Source organism: Condylura cristata, unplaced genomic scaffold, assembly GCF_000260355.1.
Source record: "Condylura cristata isolate star-nosed mole 26May11 unplaced genomic scaffold, ConCri1.0 scaffold00014, whole genome shotgun sequence".
Classification (NCBI taxonomy): Eukaryota; Metazoa; Chordata; class Mammalia; order Eulipotyphla; family Talpidae; genus Condylura; species Condylura cristata.
This window is the reverse complement of record NW_004567115.1, coordinates 51,561,797-51,574,415: the sequence shown is the minus strand read 5'-3', so window position 1 is coordinate 51,574,415 and position 12,619 is coordinate 51,561,797. Positions and strand designations below refer to the sequence as shown.

The 12,619-nt window shown below is 54.9% G+C and overlaps 1 protein-coding gene across 1 annotated transcript in view; it reads right to left on the bottom strand.

The window, feature by feature from the left end:
- Positions 1–12,619, bottom strand: part of ELP3 (elongator acetyltransferase complex subunit 3) — a 40,281-nt gene that overhangs the window by 19,215 nt on the left and 8,447 nt on the right. The window contains exons 6-9 of the mRNA XM_004682534.2: positions 7,602–7,690; positions 5,401–5,562; positions 4,190–4,316; positions 2,531–2,724 (exon numbers count right to left, since the gene is read on the bottom strand). Of these exons, the coding sequence (XP_004682591.1) occupies positions 2,531–2,724; positions 4,190–4,316; positions 5,401–5,562; positions 7,602–7,690 (572 nt within the window). The remainder of the gene's footprint in view (positions 1–2,530; positions 2,725–4,189; positions 4,317–5,400; positions 5,563–7,601; positions 7,691–12,619) is intronic.

The following is a 12,619-nucleotide window of genomic DNA, read 5'->3' as shown; positions in this document are numbered from 1 at the left end:
GGCGCCCAAGTGCCTGACCTTGGTCTTTATGGCTGAGGCAAGACACTGGTCCAGAAAAGCTACCACAGCTGCCGGACACAAGGGCTAGCAGACCTCTGGTGAGAGGAGGAGGTGCCCCCCTCAGAGAGTCCTGGGCAACCTGGACACCTGAGTGACCCCCGTCGACCCTCCCAGGCCCTCATGCCCGCTCATGCTCTAAATTACCCAGAGCAGGACAAACCCCAACACCCAGCATACTCCACCTGGGGAACCTTCAGGACCCCCTCCTTCCTTCCCCTCCCAGCAACCTGCTGCGTACCCCTGAAACACGCCACGTTCCCTCTAGACCCGCAAGTATTCCATTTCTCCCAAGTCCCTGATGACTCCGCAGAAGCTCGTTCCTGCAACCTAGTCAGAGCCACAGGGCCTGGTCCGGCCCCGGCCGCTGGGCCCGCAGCAGGCTGGGGCAGCCGAGAGCACCTAGGCCGCGCAGCGTTCTGTTGCACACGTGACAGGTAAAGGATCCTTTCTCCTGCGGCAGCTGGTGCTACTAGCTGCTCTGCTGCCATCCGCTGCATTCACTTTTTGAAGCCCCTCAAAGTCCCAAGTGTGGTCCAAAAACCTGTTTTCCAGAACTGTGCAAGCAAACCGGAAGATGTCACGACAGCTGTGGTGTGAGGGTCCCTGCAGGATACTCCCTTACAGAACCACGGCCCACCATGACCACCAGGCCACCACGGACCTGAGCAGTGATCTGACGTGGGCTGCATGCACAGGAGCCTCAGCATGCCTAAGAGCGTCCTGCACAGCAGAAGCCTCAGTCAGCCTCTTCCCCTCCTCAAACACAGGACTCTTCTCACACCTCCGACATCTGAAGACTGCCAAGCTGGTCATTTTCATAGAATGTTCCTAACTTTAGGCTGTCTGATGTTTCCTCACGAATGAGGTTGCGGAGTTCGGGTTTAATGACACTAATGACACTGTTTGCAACGTACACAGTCAGGCGGCACGAGTGATATGCACTGTCACTGAGGAATGCGCTTCACCGGGCCGCCTGCCTCTGGGCCAAGTGTGCACGCTGGAAGCAACACCCAGTCCATGCGCTGACGCCGGTGAGCGTTGAGCACCGCTTCTGGGGAAGCTGGGTGAGGCTCCTGAGTTCCTGCCCACGGTGTTTTCGTGAGCTGATCGATAGCTCGCCTTCTGTGTTTTCTTTAAAGACAACCCACATGTGCACAGCTAACGTGTTAATGGTGCCAAAGCATGTGTGTACAAGCGCGTGGAGGCGTCCCCAGGAGACATGTCTTGGCCACGCACAGGGTGCTGCAGACTCGGTGCTGTGTCGGGACACTGACGCCCTGAAATCACCACAGCGCACAGAATGCAAAGGCCGTGACCATGGCCAGACTGTGGCAAGGACTCCCCACTATACTGACTATGCCAATGATGTCTATATATCACACATGTACCATGCGTCACAAAAGGAGACGTGATGTCACCACATTTACCAATCTGTTGATAACCATGAATTGACACCAGAATCTCCTACTCCCAGCACCATGGGATTTATTCTCTTTATCAGATTTGCAACCCCCCTTCAGGTAACAACACCTAGCTCCCACGTTCTCACTAGGTCAATTCCTGCAGGTAACCGACCCATCTCTGCTGCTGTCCTGCCACCCAGCTGTGCCAGGCCCCTCACCACATCTGGGCCACACCACACCAGCCCTCCCCAGAAACCCTGTGCACACATCCTGGGCCCGTCCCGGGCTCCTGTGTACCCCAGCAAGGGCCTGTACCATTCAGCCCCCTAAAGGCTTTTGGTCTGAGCTGTTCCTGAAGGGTTAAAAACGAGGGGAAGGAAAACGCAAACAATTCTGACAGTTCAATTTTCTGTTCAATATCTCCTTAGTATTCTTGGGTGCTTTTTAAATAACAGGAGATAATACAGGCAATTTAGATCCTTCAGTTGGGCCAGTAATAGAAAAAAAACCTAAGACATTGATGTTGCAGAAGTCTGTCATAAACATTCCCTGACCTTTAAGCAAATCCATTCTTTCATATCCTTGGTAATTTCCTTTGGCTGAAATGTCTGCTTGCTTTTACTATTTGTCACCTTAAGTTATTCACCAGTTTTTCTGACAGCAGTGACTGCATGAGCAGCTGCGAACCAGGGGACTCGTAATACTGGCATCAGCAGCTCAAGGCAGGGTGGTAGAAGTGGGCAGCACATACGGGCCAAGGTGTGCATAGAGGGCAAACTGACCTGGACGGCGACTGCCGGGGGGGGGGCGTAGGGGGGACCGGACCACCTCCACCTTCCCAGCTCTTCCTCCTGACTCCTGAGCAAACGGAGGAACACGAGGAAGTGTGATACTAGCCAAGCAGCTGGCCCCTGCCTCATTTCCATTCCTCTCCTCGTGTACAGAGCGCCTTCGAAACGGCCCATTTCAACTAACTGTAGCTCAAAGCCCTCATGACACCAGGCCATTCTCATCAGAAGCCGTGACCAGATGGCGTAGAGGCAGCCTGAGAGGCAGGTGGCACTCACCTCTGCACTCGGTACACGCGCGTCCACGGAGGCACGAGGGCCAGGATCCGAGCCACCAGCTCCACCAGGTCACTGGGAGAGTAACTCTTGTATCTTCCAGACCGCCACAGCTCATACAGTCCGGTCCCACGAATCACTAAGGTAGGGTAGAGCTTCAGCCCATCGGGACGGAAAGCAGGGTTCTCAAAGAGTTCCTGCGAATAGACAACAGAAAATTGTGTCCACTAGTGATGTGGAGGTCACCGGAGCTGTGCTAGGTGACCAGGCCCCACGAGGCCGGCTGTGCACTGCTACCGCTCGCGGCCCAGCCTCTCCTCCCGCCTTCCTGTCCGCACCAGTCTGTCTGTCCCCGGCTAATCGTCAGGGCAAGTCCGTGCCTTCAGACAGGCCTCCTGACCTCCTCGCACAAAATGCCCCCCAAATCCTCTACTCCTGCTCTCTTACTATTCCGTGCCTGCTCCCACCTCTCACCTGCCTCCCTCCTTGGTAACAGAATATATCTGTTAGGACAGAAATCATCATCTGGCCTGCAAATCTACAATGTTGACTGTAAGGGTCTTTGCAGAAAAAGCCCTCTGCATGCCGGACAAGGCCATTCTGTCCTGGCCATCTGGCACCATGCCCAACCCAGGGCTACAAAGTCCATTTATTATCCGGACACTGAGTGATAATCTGATTCATCTACTCTGACACAGTCATTTCCTGTCCTGCGTCACCCAGCCGGCTGCCTTATTTCTTCAGAGGGGCTGCAGCCAAGAGATGCCGGCCTTCTCCTTCCCAGGACGCTGGCCGCCGTGCGGTGCTGGGGCCAAGGTGGACCATGCAGCCCCTCCAAACCACATTAAAGTAACAATTTTAAAAGCATAAACCCAGAAAACCAAAGGGGACACTCAAGGGCATTCAGGAGCAGCCTAGCGGGTGACAGTAAGATGCCAACACCGTCACGAGTTACTCTGAGTACAAACATCCCTCTCTGAGGATACCGGGAAGGGGCGAGGTGAGCACGCTGTATCACAGTAAGACTTGCCGCTTTACGGAAACGGCTACCCAAACAAGTACGCATTACTAGAAAATCCAAGCAAGTGCTGTTTATCACGCTGCTCTGTCTGCGCCTCCTGCGAGGACAGATGCAAACCAACGGGCTACACTTGTGGTGACACAGCAACGACCCGGCTCAGCAGTGTCCTAAGCCAAGTTCCAGGGGCACGCACAGGCACAGGCCCGAGGGGAGGTTGCGGTCAGCTCGGGGGCCACGGAGGGCCCGCCGGACCCAGCCAGGCCAGCCACCCAGTCTCTGAACTTCACACCACGAGAGCCGAGAAAGGCAGCATCCCCGGCCTGGTTTCTCTGCCTTCTTATTATGCTGACTGGAACCAACGCCTGCTGCTGCATGAAGCTGGAGTTAATTTAGTCTTACTGCTTTACTTCCCACATGACCACACCCGCCTACTGTCCACGGACACTCGGGCCCTTTCTGCTGACAGCACCAGCAGACATTCGTAGATGTGTCCCCTGGTAAATACCTGCCAGCATTTCCCGCTGGGTAAGCATTTAGGGCTAAAACAGCCGAGTCGGGGGCCTCCTCTTGCGGCATGCTGCGGTGAGGTCGCACTGCTTTACTGACAGGCCGCAGCACCGCGGGCCTCGGGAGGTGCTCACCGTGAACTGCTCGATGTCCCGCTCCAGCCCCACGTTCGGCAGGTCAGGCATCATGTGAGCCACGACTTTGAAACCGGCGTCTTTGGCCAGGTGAAAGGACTCGCACACGGCTTTCACGGTGTGGCCCCTGGGGACAGGAAATTCACTGGGTATGATATGAGTGGGTGACGTGGCCCTCACACGGAACAGGAGCGCAAGCTCCGGGACATCTAACTCTGGAACTCCTCCGAGGAAGAATATGGTCTGGGGGGAAATCTCAGTCACTCTGACTTCTCTACGCTCTGAAAATAAACACTTTTATTTGAGTGTGCTCAGAAGTTCCTTATGCACCCCACTCAAAATTCTGGGAGCGAAGGATAGGAGAACAGTTAACATGTACTAAAATGACCTGATTTGGTAGCACCACCCCAACAAGCTTACTGCTGCAGGTATCTAAGTAAGAAACGCGGACAGTGGGCTCCAAGCCACGCAGAAGCAGCAGCTAGATAGGATCGTTCCTTTTCTTTAAGAAAAATCTTGAGCTGACGGGGGGGGGTGGGGGGGGGGAGGTGGCAAGTGGAGGAGGACAGAGACTGACACGCACAAAAGTGGACCTTCCCTATTGGGCCTGGCGGGTCCTGGCAATTGAAGAGAGGTATTTGGTGGCAGACAGACCGCCAGGGGCCAAACAGCTCAGTCACCTTAGCCTGGCACCCTCCAGGGCCACATCCCAGCAGGAGACACGCCTCCTGGCAAGTGGGGGCGACTAATCATAAAGTCGTGTGCCACACCTCACCACTGCGACACTGTCATTCACCGCAGGACCCCGGAACCAGGCAGGACTGCATCCACTGTCCCTGGGTGTTCCTATTCACTTCCATGGCTTCAATCCCTTCTCTTTTCGCTAGTGGCTTCCAAATTTATTTGTGCAGACGAGGCCTCTCCTGCATACTATACCCAAAAGCTAACACCCTAAAGTGGCACTGTACAATATGGAAGCCAGAGGCACACGAGCTATTCAAGACTGTATTTAAAATCATTAAAATAAGCTCAGCTCCTCAGCTGCACTGCTGTCTTGGACAGTGCAGGGGTACTGACCGTTTCAGTCACTGCAGTGTTCACAGGGGCATGGAAAAGCAAGCTAAGAGCAGCAGAAAAGGATGAGCACAGATGGAGCTCCGTCTGGGGCGGGGGGGCAGAGGTTCAGGCATGGTCACTTGCCGCCACCCTACCTGTTGGTGTCCCTGGCCACATCTTCGTAGACACTCTGCACCCCAATCTCCAGTCTGGTGCAACCGTAGGTCAACATGTCACTTAAATGCCGCTTCATGCAATAATCTGGTCTGGTCTCAATAGTGATGCCGATGCACTTTGTGAGGCTCCTCTCAGAATACCTGCAGAGCAAACCCACAGGTAACCACCAGGACGCGGGGCGCCTCCCTGCAGCGGGCAGTCCTAGCGCGCAGTGTAAGACGACAGCTCAAGGCCTGCTCTGGCGCTGCTGCCTCCCAGCTCCGCCAAAGGGGCACCGCTGGCCTGGCCCCACTTAGGTCTCTTCAGATGCCCAGTGAGGGGGCAGCGCTGGCACCTCCTGAACTGGCGGGACTGAACCGGCACAGCGACCGTCATTTTCACTGTCTGCCCCCACCCCCATGCTGCAATCGTCAGCTCCTTGAAAACGACGATTTCCACCGAGTTCTCGATTTTACAATTCCTAACAATTTTTCACATAAGTGAAAATCATGCATTATTTATTTTCCAGCCCATATTTTAGATTGTCCTAGGTAAAAAGAGGAGAGACTGTGTGCATAATGAGCATAAGAACAGTTCAGATGAAATGTCTTCTATATGTACATAAGTCTTTCTGCAAAGCCTATCAATCTTAGCAATGATTTACAAAATTAGAAATCATTCTTCTCTTTCACTAAAACCAGATATTGGAGTAGTGAATGCTATTTTAGTTCAAGCTATTTGAATTAATGACCTTAATGTTGGCCAAAATCCAGCATGAAAATCATTTGCCGAGGAGGCTGTGAAGAAAACAGAAACCCCCTAGGTAGGCTAGTCAGGGAGAGAGCAGTGACTGCAGGCAGGACTGGGGACTATCCTTGGTCGACCGAAGCAGGCGGAAGCTCCCCAACACCGGGCACAGAAATGTTTGGCAACCTGGATGAAACTGACAACCCCCCGAAAAACATGCCTTACACCAAATCAGATATAGAGGAAACAGAAAACCTGAATTTCCTTGTATCTATTCAGGATTTCAGATGAATGAATCACCTAAAAATCTGTAAGGAAAACCTTGTTTTACTGGTTAATTCTAGCAAACACTGATGGGAAAAATACATTCATCTTCTCTGAGCTCCTGAGAAAATGGAAGGGGAGCACCCCTTGTTCTGTGAGATCAGCGTAACACATCACAAGGCTTGAAAACCAACTGCAACCCCCCCCCCACAGAAACAGCCATTCTCAGTCAGCGTCGGGATGCGCAATACAGCAGTGTGGCCCACAGACGCCCAAAGGGAGATGGGGCAGGGCTCTGTGCGAGGAGTGGCGGGAAGCGCACAGCCACCGCGGTGGAGGCAGGGACATCAGCAGGCCAATGAGGCGTGACAACACTCCTCGTGAAGCCTCAGCAGCGCAGCCCCGCGCTCACAGGGGACCTCACCACAGCATGGCCTTTCGTGCTGGAGCGGCAGACAGCTTCCCCGTGTTACATGACCCTTGGAAGGTTTACTCTCTCCTGACCGGTTTACCTGTACTGAACTTCTAGCCGTTTCACTGAGGTGAGAAAACATGTAAACTGAAGAAAAGCTAAAACTCATCGCACCTGCAAATGACATGACTGTTTAGAGCAAAAATCCTAACAGATTTATAAAATCAACTTTTAGAACTCAGTAGTGAATTTAGAAGCCATAAAGTTAACATAAAAATCAAATGTGTACCTAATGATAGTTACATTTAAAAAAAATTCATTTGCTGTAGCATCAACAAGCAAAACTATTTTGTGACATATTTAACAAAGGGCTTGCAGAATCTCTGTGCTGAAGGCTGCCATGACAAAGTCGGGGAAGCGCTGGGTAAATGAAGCGGCAGGTGATGTCTGGAGACCCAATGTTATTAGCTCTCAATTTTCTGCTCAGTGTTTCACAGTTTGAACACAGGCCCCACCTGCCTGCAGCCACTGACACGCTGACTTTACACCTTCCGGAGAGACAAACAACCTGGGACACACAGGGCGGCCCTGAACCATCAGGGCCCAAGCTGAAGACTGGCGCCGCCTGGCCCCCAGGCACCCAGCGCGCTACAGCAGGGGGCGGGGCGGGGACAGGGCAAGGGGGGGCCAGGTGGCGTGCGAGCCAGTTCCTACACGGGTCTCAGCACAGTGTGGTGGGAGAGAGAAGCTGTTCAGCAAGTCAAAACCACCGGATACCCATACGGGGCAAAGAAGCCTCGACCCCTCCCTCGCATGCACGTGAACATGAATTCCAGGCAGTGCTGCGCCGGAACGGGAGGCTCGCGCTACACCCAGGAGAAAACACGGAAGGGCGTCTCCTGGCCTTGGCGCAGACGGAGGCTTATGAGACGATACAGAGCGATGCATATGGCAGGAGAAAGCGCTGCTACCCTTCATCAAAATAAAAAGCCTCTGCTCAAAGATTTCATTCATGTAATGAACAGTCACGCCACAGCCTGGGTTTTCTATCTGTATCCAGAATACGTAAACAGACCAATAAACACGGGGACAGGCTTTAACAGACGCTCCACGAAGGAAACACAAGCACAGACACGGTGAGTGTTCAGCAGCATCAGCCATCAGGAAACGCAGTGAACAAGAAACCATTATGCACCCACTGCAAGAGCTAAGATTAAAAAGCCTGACATGCCTGTGTGGGCGAGGATGCAGAGTAACCATTCACACGTTACTGGCGGGAGTGCAAATGGCACCATCATTTGGAAAACTATCTGGCAGTTTCTTATAAAACCAAACAAAGGATGTGCCCTTTCTACGTCAAGTTACTACCCACGAGGTCACACACTCCCCGAAAGGCTTGGGCACGTAGGCTCCACCAGGTTTCTCAGAACAGCCGGCCACAAGCGAAGCGCTCCAGTGTCCATCCACAGGATGGCTGACCCGTGGCTGCGCAGACAGCGGCATACCACTCAGCACTAAAGAGGCGCGAGCCCAATGCTGAGGAATCTCAGTGGCAGCAGCTTTACACGCAAGGGCACGTGCTATGTGTCCACATATCGGAAGTTCTGGAAGACACAAAAGTCATCTATGGGAGGGGAAAAATATGCTAACAGTGGTTGTCTCTGGGGGGCGCAGGTGAGGATCTGCAGGGATGCGGCGTGGGGAAGCGCTCTGGGATGACGGTAACTCCAACAGTAATGGGGTGTCCTGGCACAGGTGGAACGCCTGTCGGTGCTCGTCAAGTACATCTGAGCTCAAGAGAAGCCGGCACAGACAGCGAGTGCCAGTCAGTGGCGCCCGGCGAGGCACTTGGGCAGGGAGGTGGCCAGGAATGAACAGTGTCGAGTGTCAGTCACAGCAAGGCCCGTGGGTCCAGGGGACTCATCCCCTGGATGACTGGGGACTGTCCATTTTGCTTCCTGTGACATGGTGCTTTTCTCCCCACCAGTATCGCCTTGAGGGTGACTGAGACTGCAGCCCGGGTTGGACTGCCAATGTCAGGACTGCTGGCCACCAGCTACAGAGACGTGGTTGGCAAGGCGGGAGGAAAAGTGGTCAGTGCATACAAGGAGGGCAGCCCAGAAGTCTGGAGCCAAAGCTCAGTGCAGGGCAGCAGGAGGCAGCTCCTTCGGGCCTTCTCACGTTGCTTCAGCTGGTTTTTCTGAACTCTGCAGGCCTAAGAAACTGTCTCCAGTGCTACCTCGGCCTCTAGCTTTTCCAAGACACGCTAAGACAGAGCTGAGGGCTCACTGGTGGGGGAAGAGAGGGGGGCACCAGGGAGGGGAGGGATAAGAGGAAGGAACAGAAAGAATCCAAAATTCCACAGGCAGAAGGTCTGCCTCACACCTCTTGACGGGCAGCTGCTCTCAGCCCGTGTCCTGCGAGAACAGCCAGGGAGCAGGAAGGACGTCCTCACGGCGCTCCAGGTACTGGCACCCTTCCATTCCGACCAATGGGTGACTCAGACCCCGCGGACGGCCCTTTCCAGCTCCTGAGCGAAGGTTTTTCGAGGACAATGGTCACCAGTGGCCGCTCTGGAGCCTCAGTCTGCCCGAGGGGTGGGCGACATCACACTGCTCACCCTGGCGACCACAGCTGCCAGCCCTTAGGAGCCTCGCTCGCCACCCGGTACCCGTGAGGCTGGACCTGCTGCTGTGCCCTCGCCATAAACACTGACCGGTTCTCCTGGCGAGGAGGCAGCCTCTAAGACAGCCTTTTTGTTTGTTTGTTTTAAAGAGTTATTTACTTACGCATACAGAACTGGGGTACAGGCCAGAGGTGCAGGGGTGGTAAAAGGATTCCTGTGAGACAGAGGCGGGAGCAGAATAGGCAGACCTAGGGTACAGGTCAGAGGTGCAGGGGGTGAGAGGCTTCATCTGAGACAAAGCAGGGAGCAGCACAGGCAGACTGACAAAGTGCTGAGGGGAGTAGCTGGTGGGTCAGGAGAGGTCTGCTGAGCCGAGTGGGTCACCACGGGGGTGGGACTGAACTCACACCGAAGCGGCTGCCGCTGGCTTGCAGTGCTGCGCCCTAACCCGCTGCGCCGCCGGGGAGGGCCCTAAGCCAGTCTTTTAAAAGAGAAGCGAAACTTTAATCAGGTTAAACACAAGACACCAAGGGGGTGGTGCCTGAGCAAGTACAGACCTCGGCCCTAGTTTTACCAAAGGACTTACCCTGTCACAATGTGTCATTTTTAACCCAACCTAAAATTTTAAGAAAAACTCTGCCAAGCTAATGAAAGTCACCTGTGTCATCAGCAAGCAGAGGCAGCTGGTCTCAGTGCAAACCTGGCGCTCGGCTCTGTCCTGGCGCTGGGCCCCTCGTCCCCACTCCGGGCACCCAGCGCAAGGCAACGCGGAGAAGCAAGGCCGAGACTAGACGACTCTCACCTTGACAGGTGACAAACACCTCATGTCCGAGACGGCGTCTCTGGCCGCCATCTCGCTAAGGCTAACACCTGGAAACTGTTCATGTCTCTAGTTGTGGGGTACAAACCACTGCACCCCAGCTGCTGCTTCAAGTCAGTTTCTCTAAACAAACAACACCGTTACAGGGAGTTGGTGGCCAGGGAGCTTCGACAAGGCCAAGCTGCCCCACGGCCCTGGTCAGACGCTCAGGCGAGTGGCGGAGCAAAGGGCAGAACGCGCCAGGCCGGGCGGGCGGCTCCCAGGAGGAACAGTGTGGCCCCGGACAGAAACGCTGTCTCAGGCCGCGCGTGCTGCCCTCGTGCAGCGCAGACAAGACCAGGAGCACACGCGCGGCCTCCCGAGCCCGTGGCAGCAGGAGGAGCTCTCCTGAAAGGGCTCTGTGGGGGACACAGCAGGGCAGGAAAGTCACCTGGCATCACCCCAAAGAAACAACCTACAAATGCCACCAGGCGCTAGGACATCTTGTAAAAATAAACCTGAAACACTACAAAAAGCTTCAAGTTTCTGGGGGTGAAGCTGTCAGGCTAGCTGCACTAAAAGCTCACTATGCCGACGTGAGCCAACCAGCCCATGACGCCAAAATGGAGATGGAAACGCCTTGGGGCTCAACGTTTATGGGCACAGGCGAGGGCGAGGCCGTTCACGCTATTTACAGCTCCATCCCACTTAGCAGGAAAGGTCTTCAACATAAAAATAGCTGCGCCAAGAAACAGCTCAGACAGACACGCGTGGGGAGAGACGCTCCCTGGCCGTGTCAGGTCCTGCTGCTGAGGAGTTCTCCGAGGGGAAGCAATTTCAGTCAGGAGCTCTCTGAGGGGCTACTGCCACTTCAGCATCACGGGGCATTGAGCTGATTAAGGCTGTCGCCTCAGCCTACATTTTACGCTGAGCTACTGTTCGGTTTGCAGTACTGCTGACCCGAGCCCTCGGCAGGCATGACTCACTCGTGAGCGGCCAGCGGCTACCATGGCCCCAGGAGGCCGGACCCTGGCCCGCGGCGCTAAGCTTCTGGACTCATGGCCATAAGTCTCTGGAGGCAGCGCACGGACCAGGCTGCTCACTCTCCCACTCCTGAACTCCTCACGCCAGTCTCTCGAGCTGCCGGGGCTCATTTAAACCTCCACTGAAAATCTATTTCCAATTTTTACAAACCCAAACAACAAAAATGTTAAGGGGGTACTGGAAGTCAGGAGGGCACAAAAATGTCTCTTTTTGCAGATGCTCAGCTGTCAACACCTGACCTGGCACTGAGCACCCACGCGCAGGCTGCAGGTTCACGACGGGGTCGGCAACCCACCAAGGGCTACCCGAACGCGGCCCTACTCAGCACCCCGCTGAACCCTCTAAAAGGCAACTATCCGAACTACTTTAAAAGTATCTACATTTCCTGCACCCCCCCCGCCCCATAAAAAGAAGCCAGTGATGTCAGAAGAGGAGGTGCAAGGAGAGCCCGCCCCTCCCAGAAGCCCAGCTCTGCAGACGGCACCCAGGGCCGACACCCTGCCCCGTGCGCTCCCAGCAAGCTCAGGCTGCCGAAGCAGAGCTGCCAGGTTCACAGCCGCCGCCGCCTTGTGCCACTCTGGGCCGCCTGCTCCGTCCCTCTGTACCCGCTTCCTTGCCTGTACACCTGGGCTGGTCTAACGCCTGGCTCCCAGGCTAACCGTGTTTGGTAAATGTGCATGAACACGGTGACGGGACCGGCTCTCCCGCTCCTGGCACACCGCGAACAAGCAAGCGTGACGTCCTCTCTTCCCCTTCTCTCACCCTCTCCTCTCGGCCTAACTGGCCCTACACGGGTCATCGTCCTCAACTCCACAAGCATTTACACTGTGCACAAACGTGACGGGGCCACACTCAGCGCTGCTGTGAGTGCTGCTTTCTTACGGCCTGACTCTCCTGTGGGGGGCCTCTGCCTGTGAACCTCAGTTCCATCTGGCAGCCCCGCCATCTCCCTCAGAGCCTACCTGGTCTCTCCACCAGGGCATCAGAGGCGTTTCAAATAGATTCTGATTCCCTCCCACAAAGCTGCTCTCCCTTACCCCCCTCCCCACTCCCCATGACCCTTAACATCAGCTGTTCCCTCTCCAATTCTCTAGCATAAGTCTGTCTGCCTCACAGTTCCTGGGGTGGCGTTGACGGCAGCACCGGCACGTGCAAGGACACTGGCTGCCGACCGCGCTGGCCCAGCCCAAACCAGAGCACGACAGCTGGCGGCCTCAAGGCACATTCAGGGGGCAGGAACTACCTAGGCATCCCGAAACTTCTAAGACCTTAAATCATTGAACTCTGTGTGACAACCTTAGGACTCTTCTGCTAAAAACAAAGATA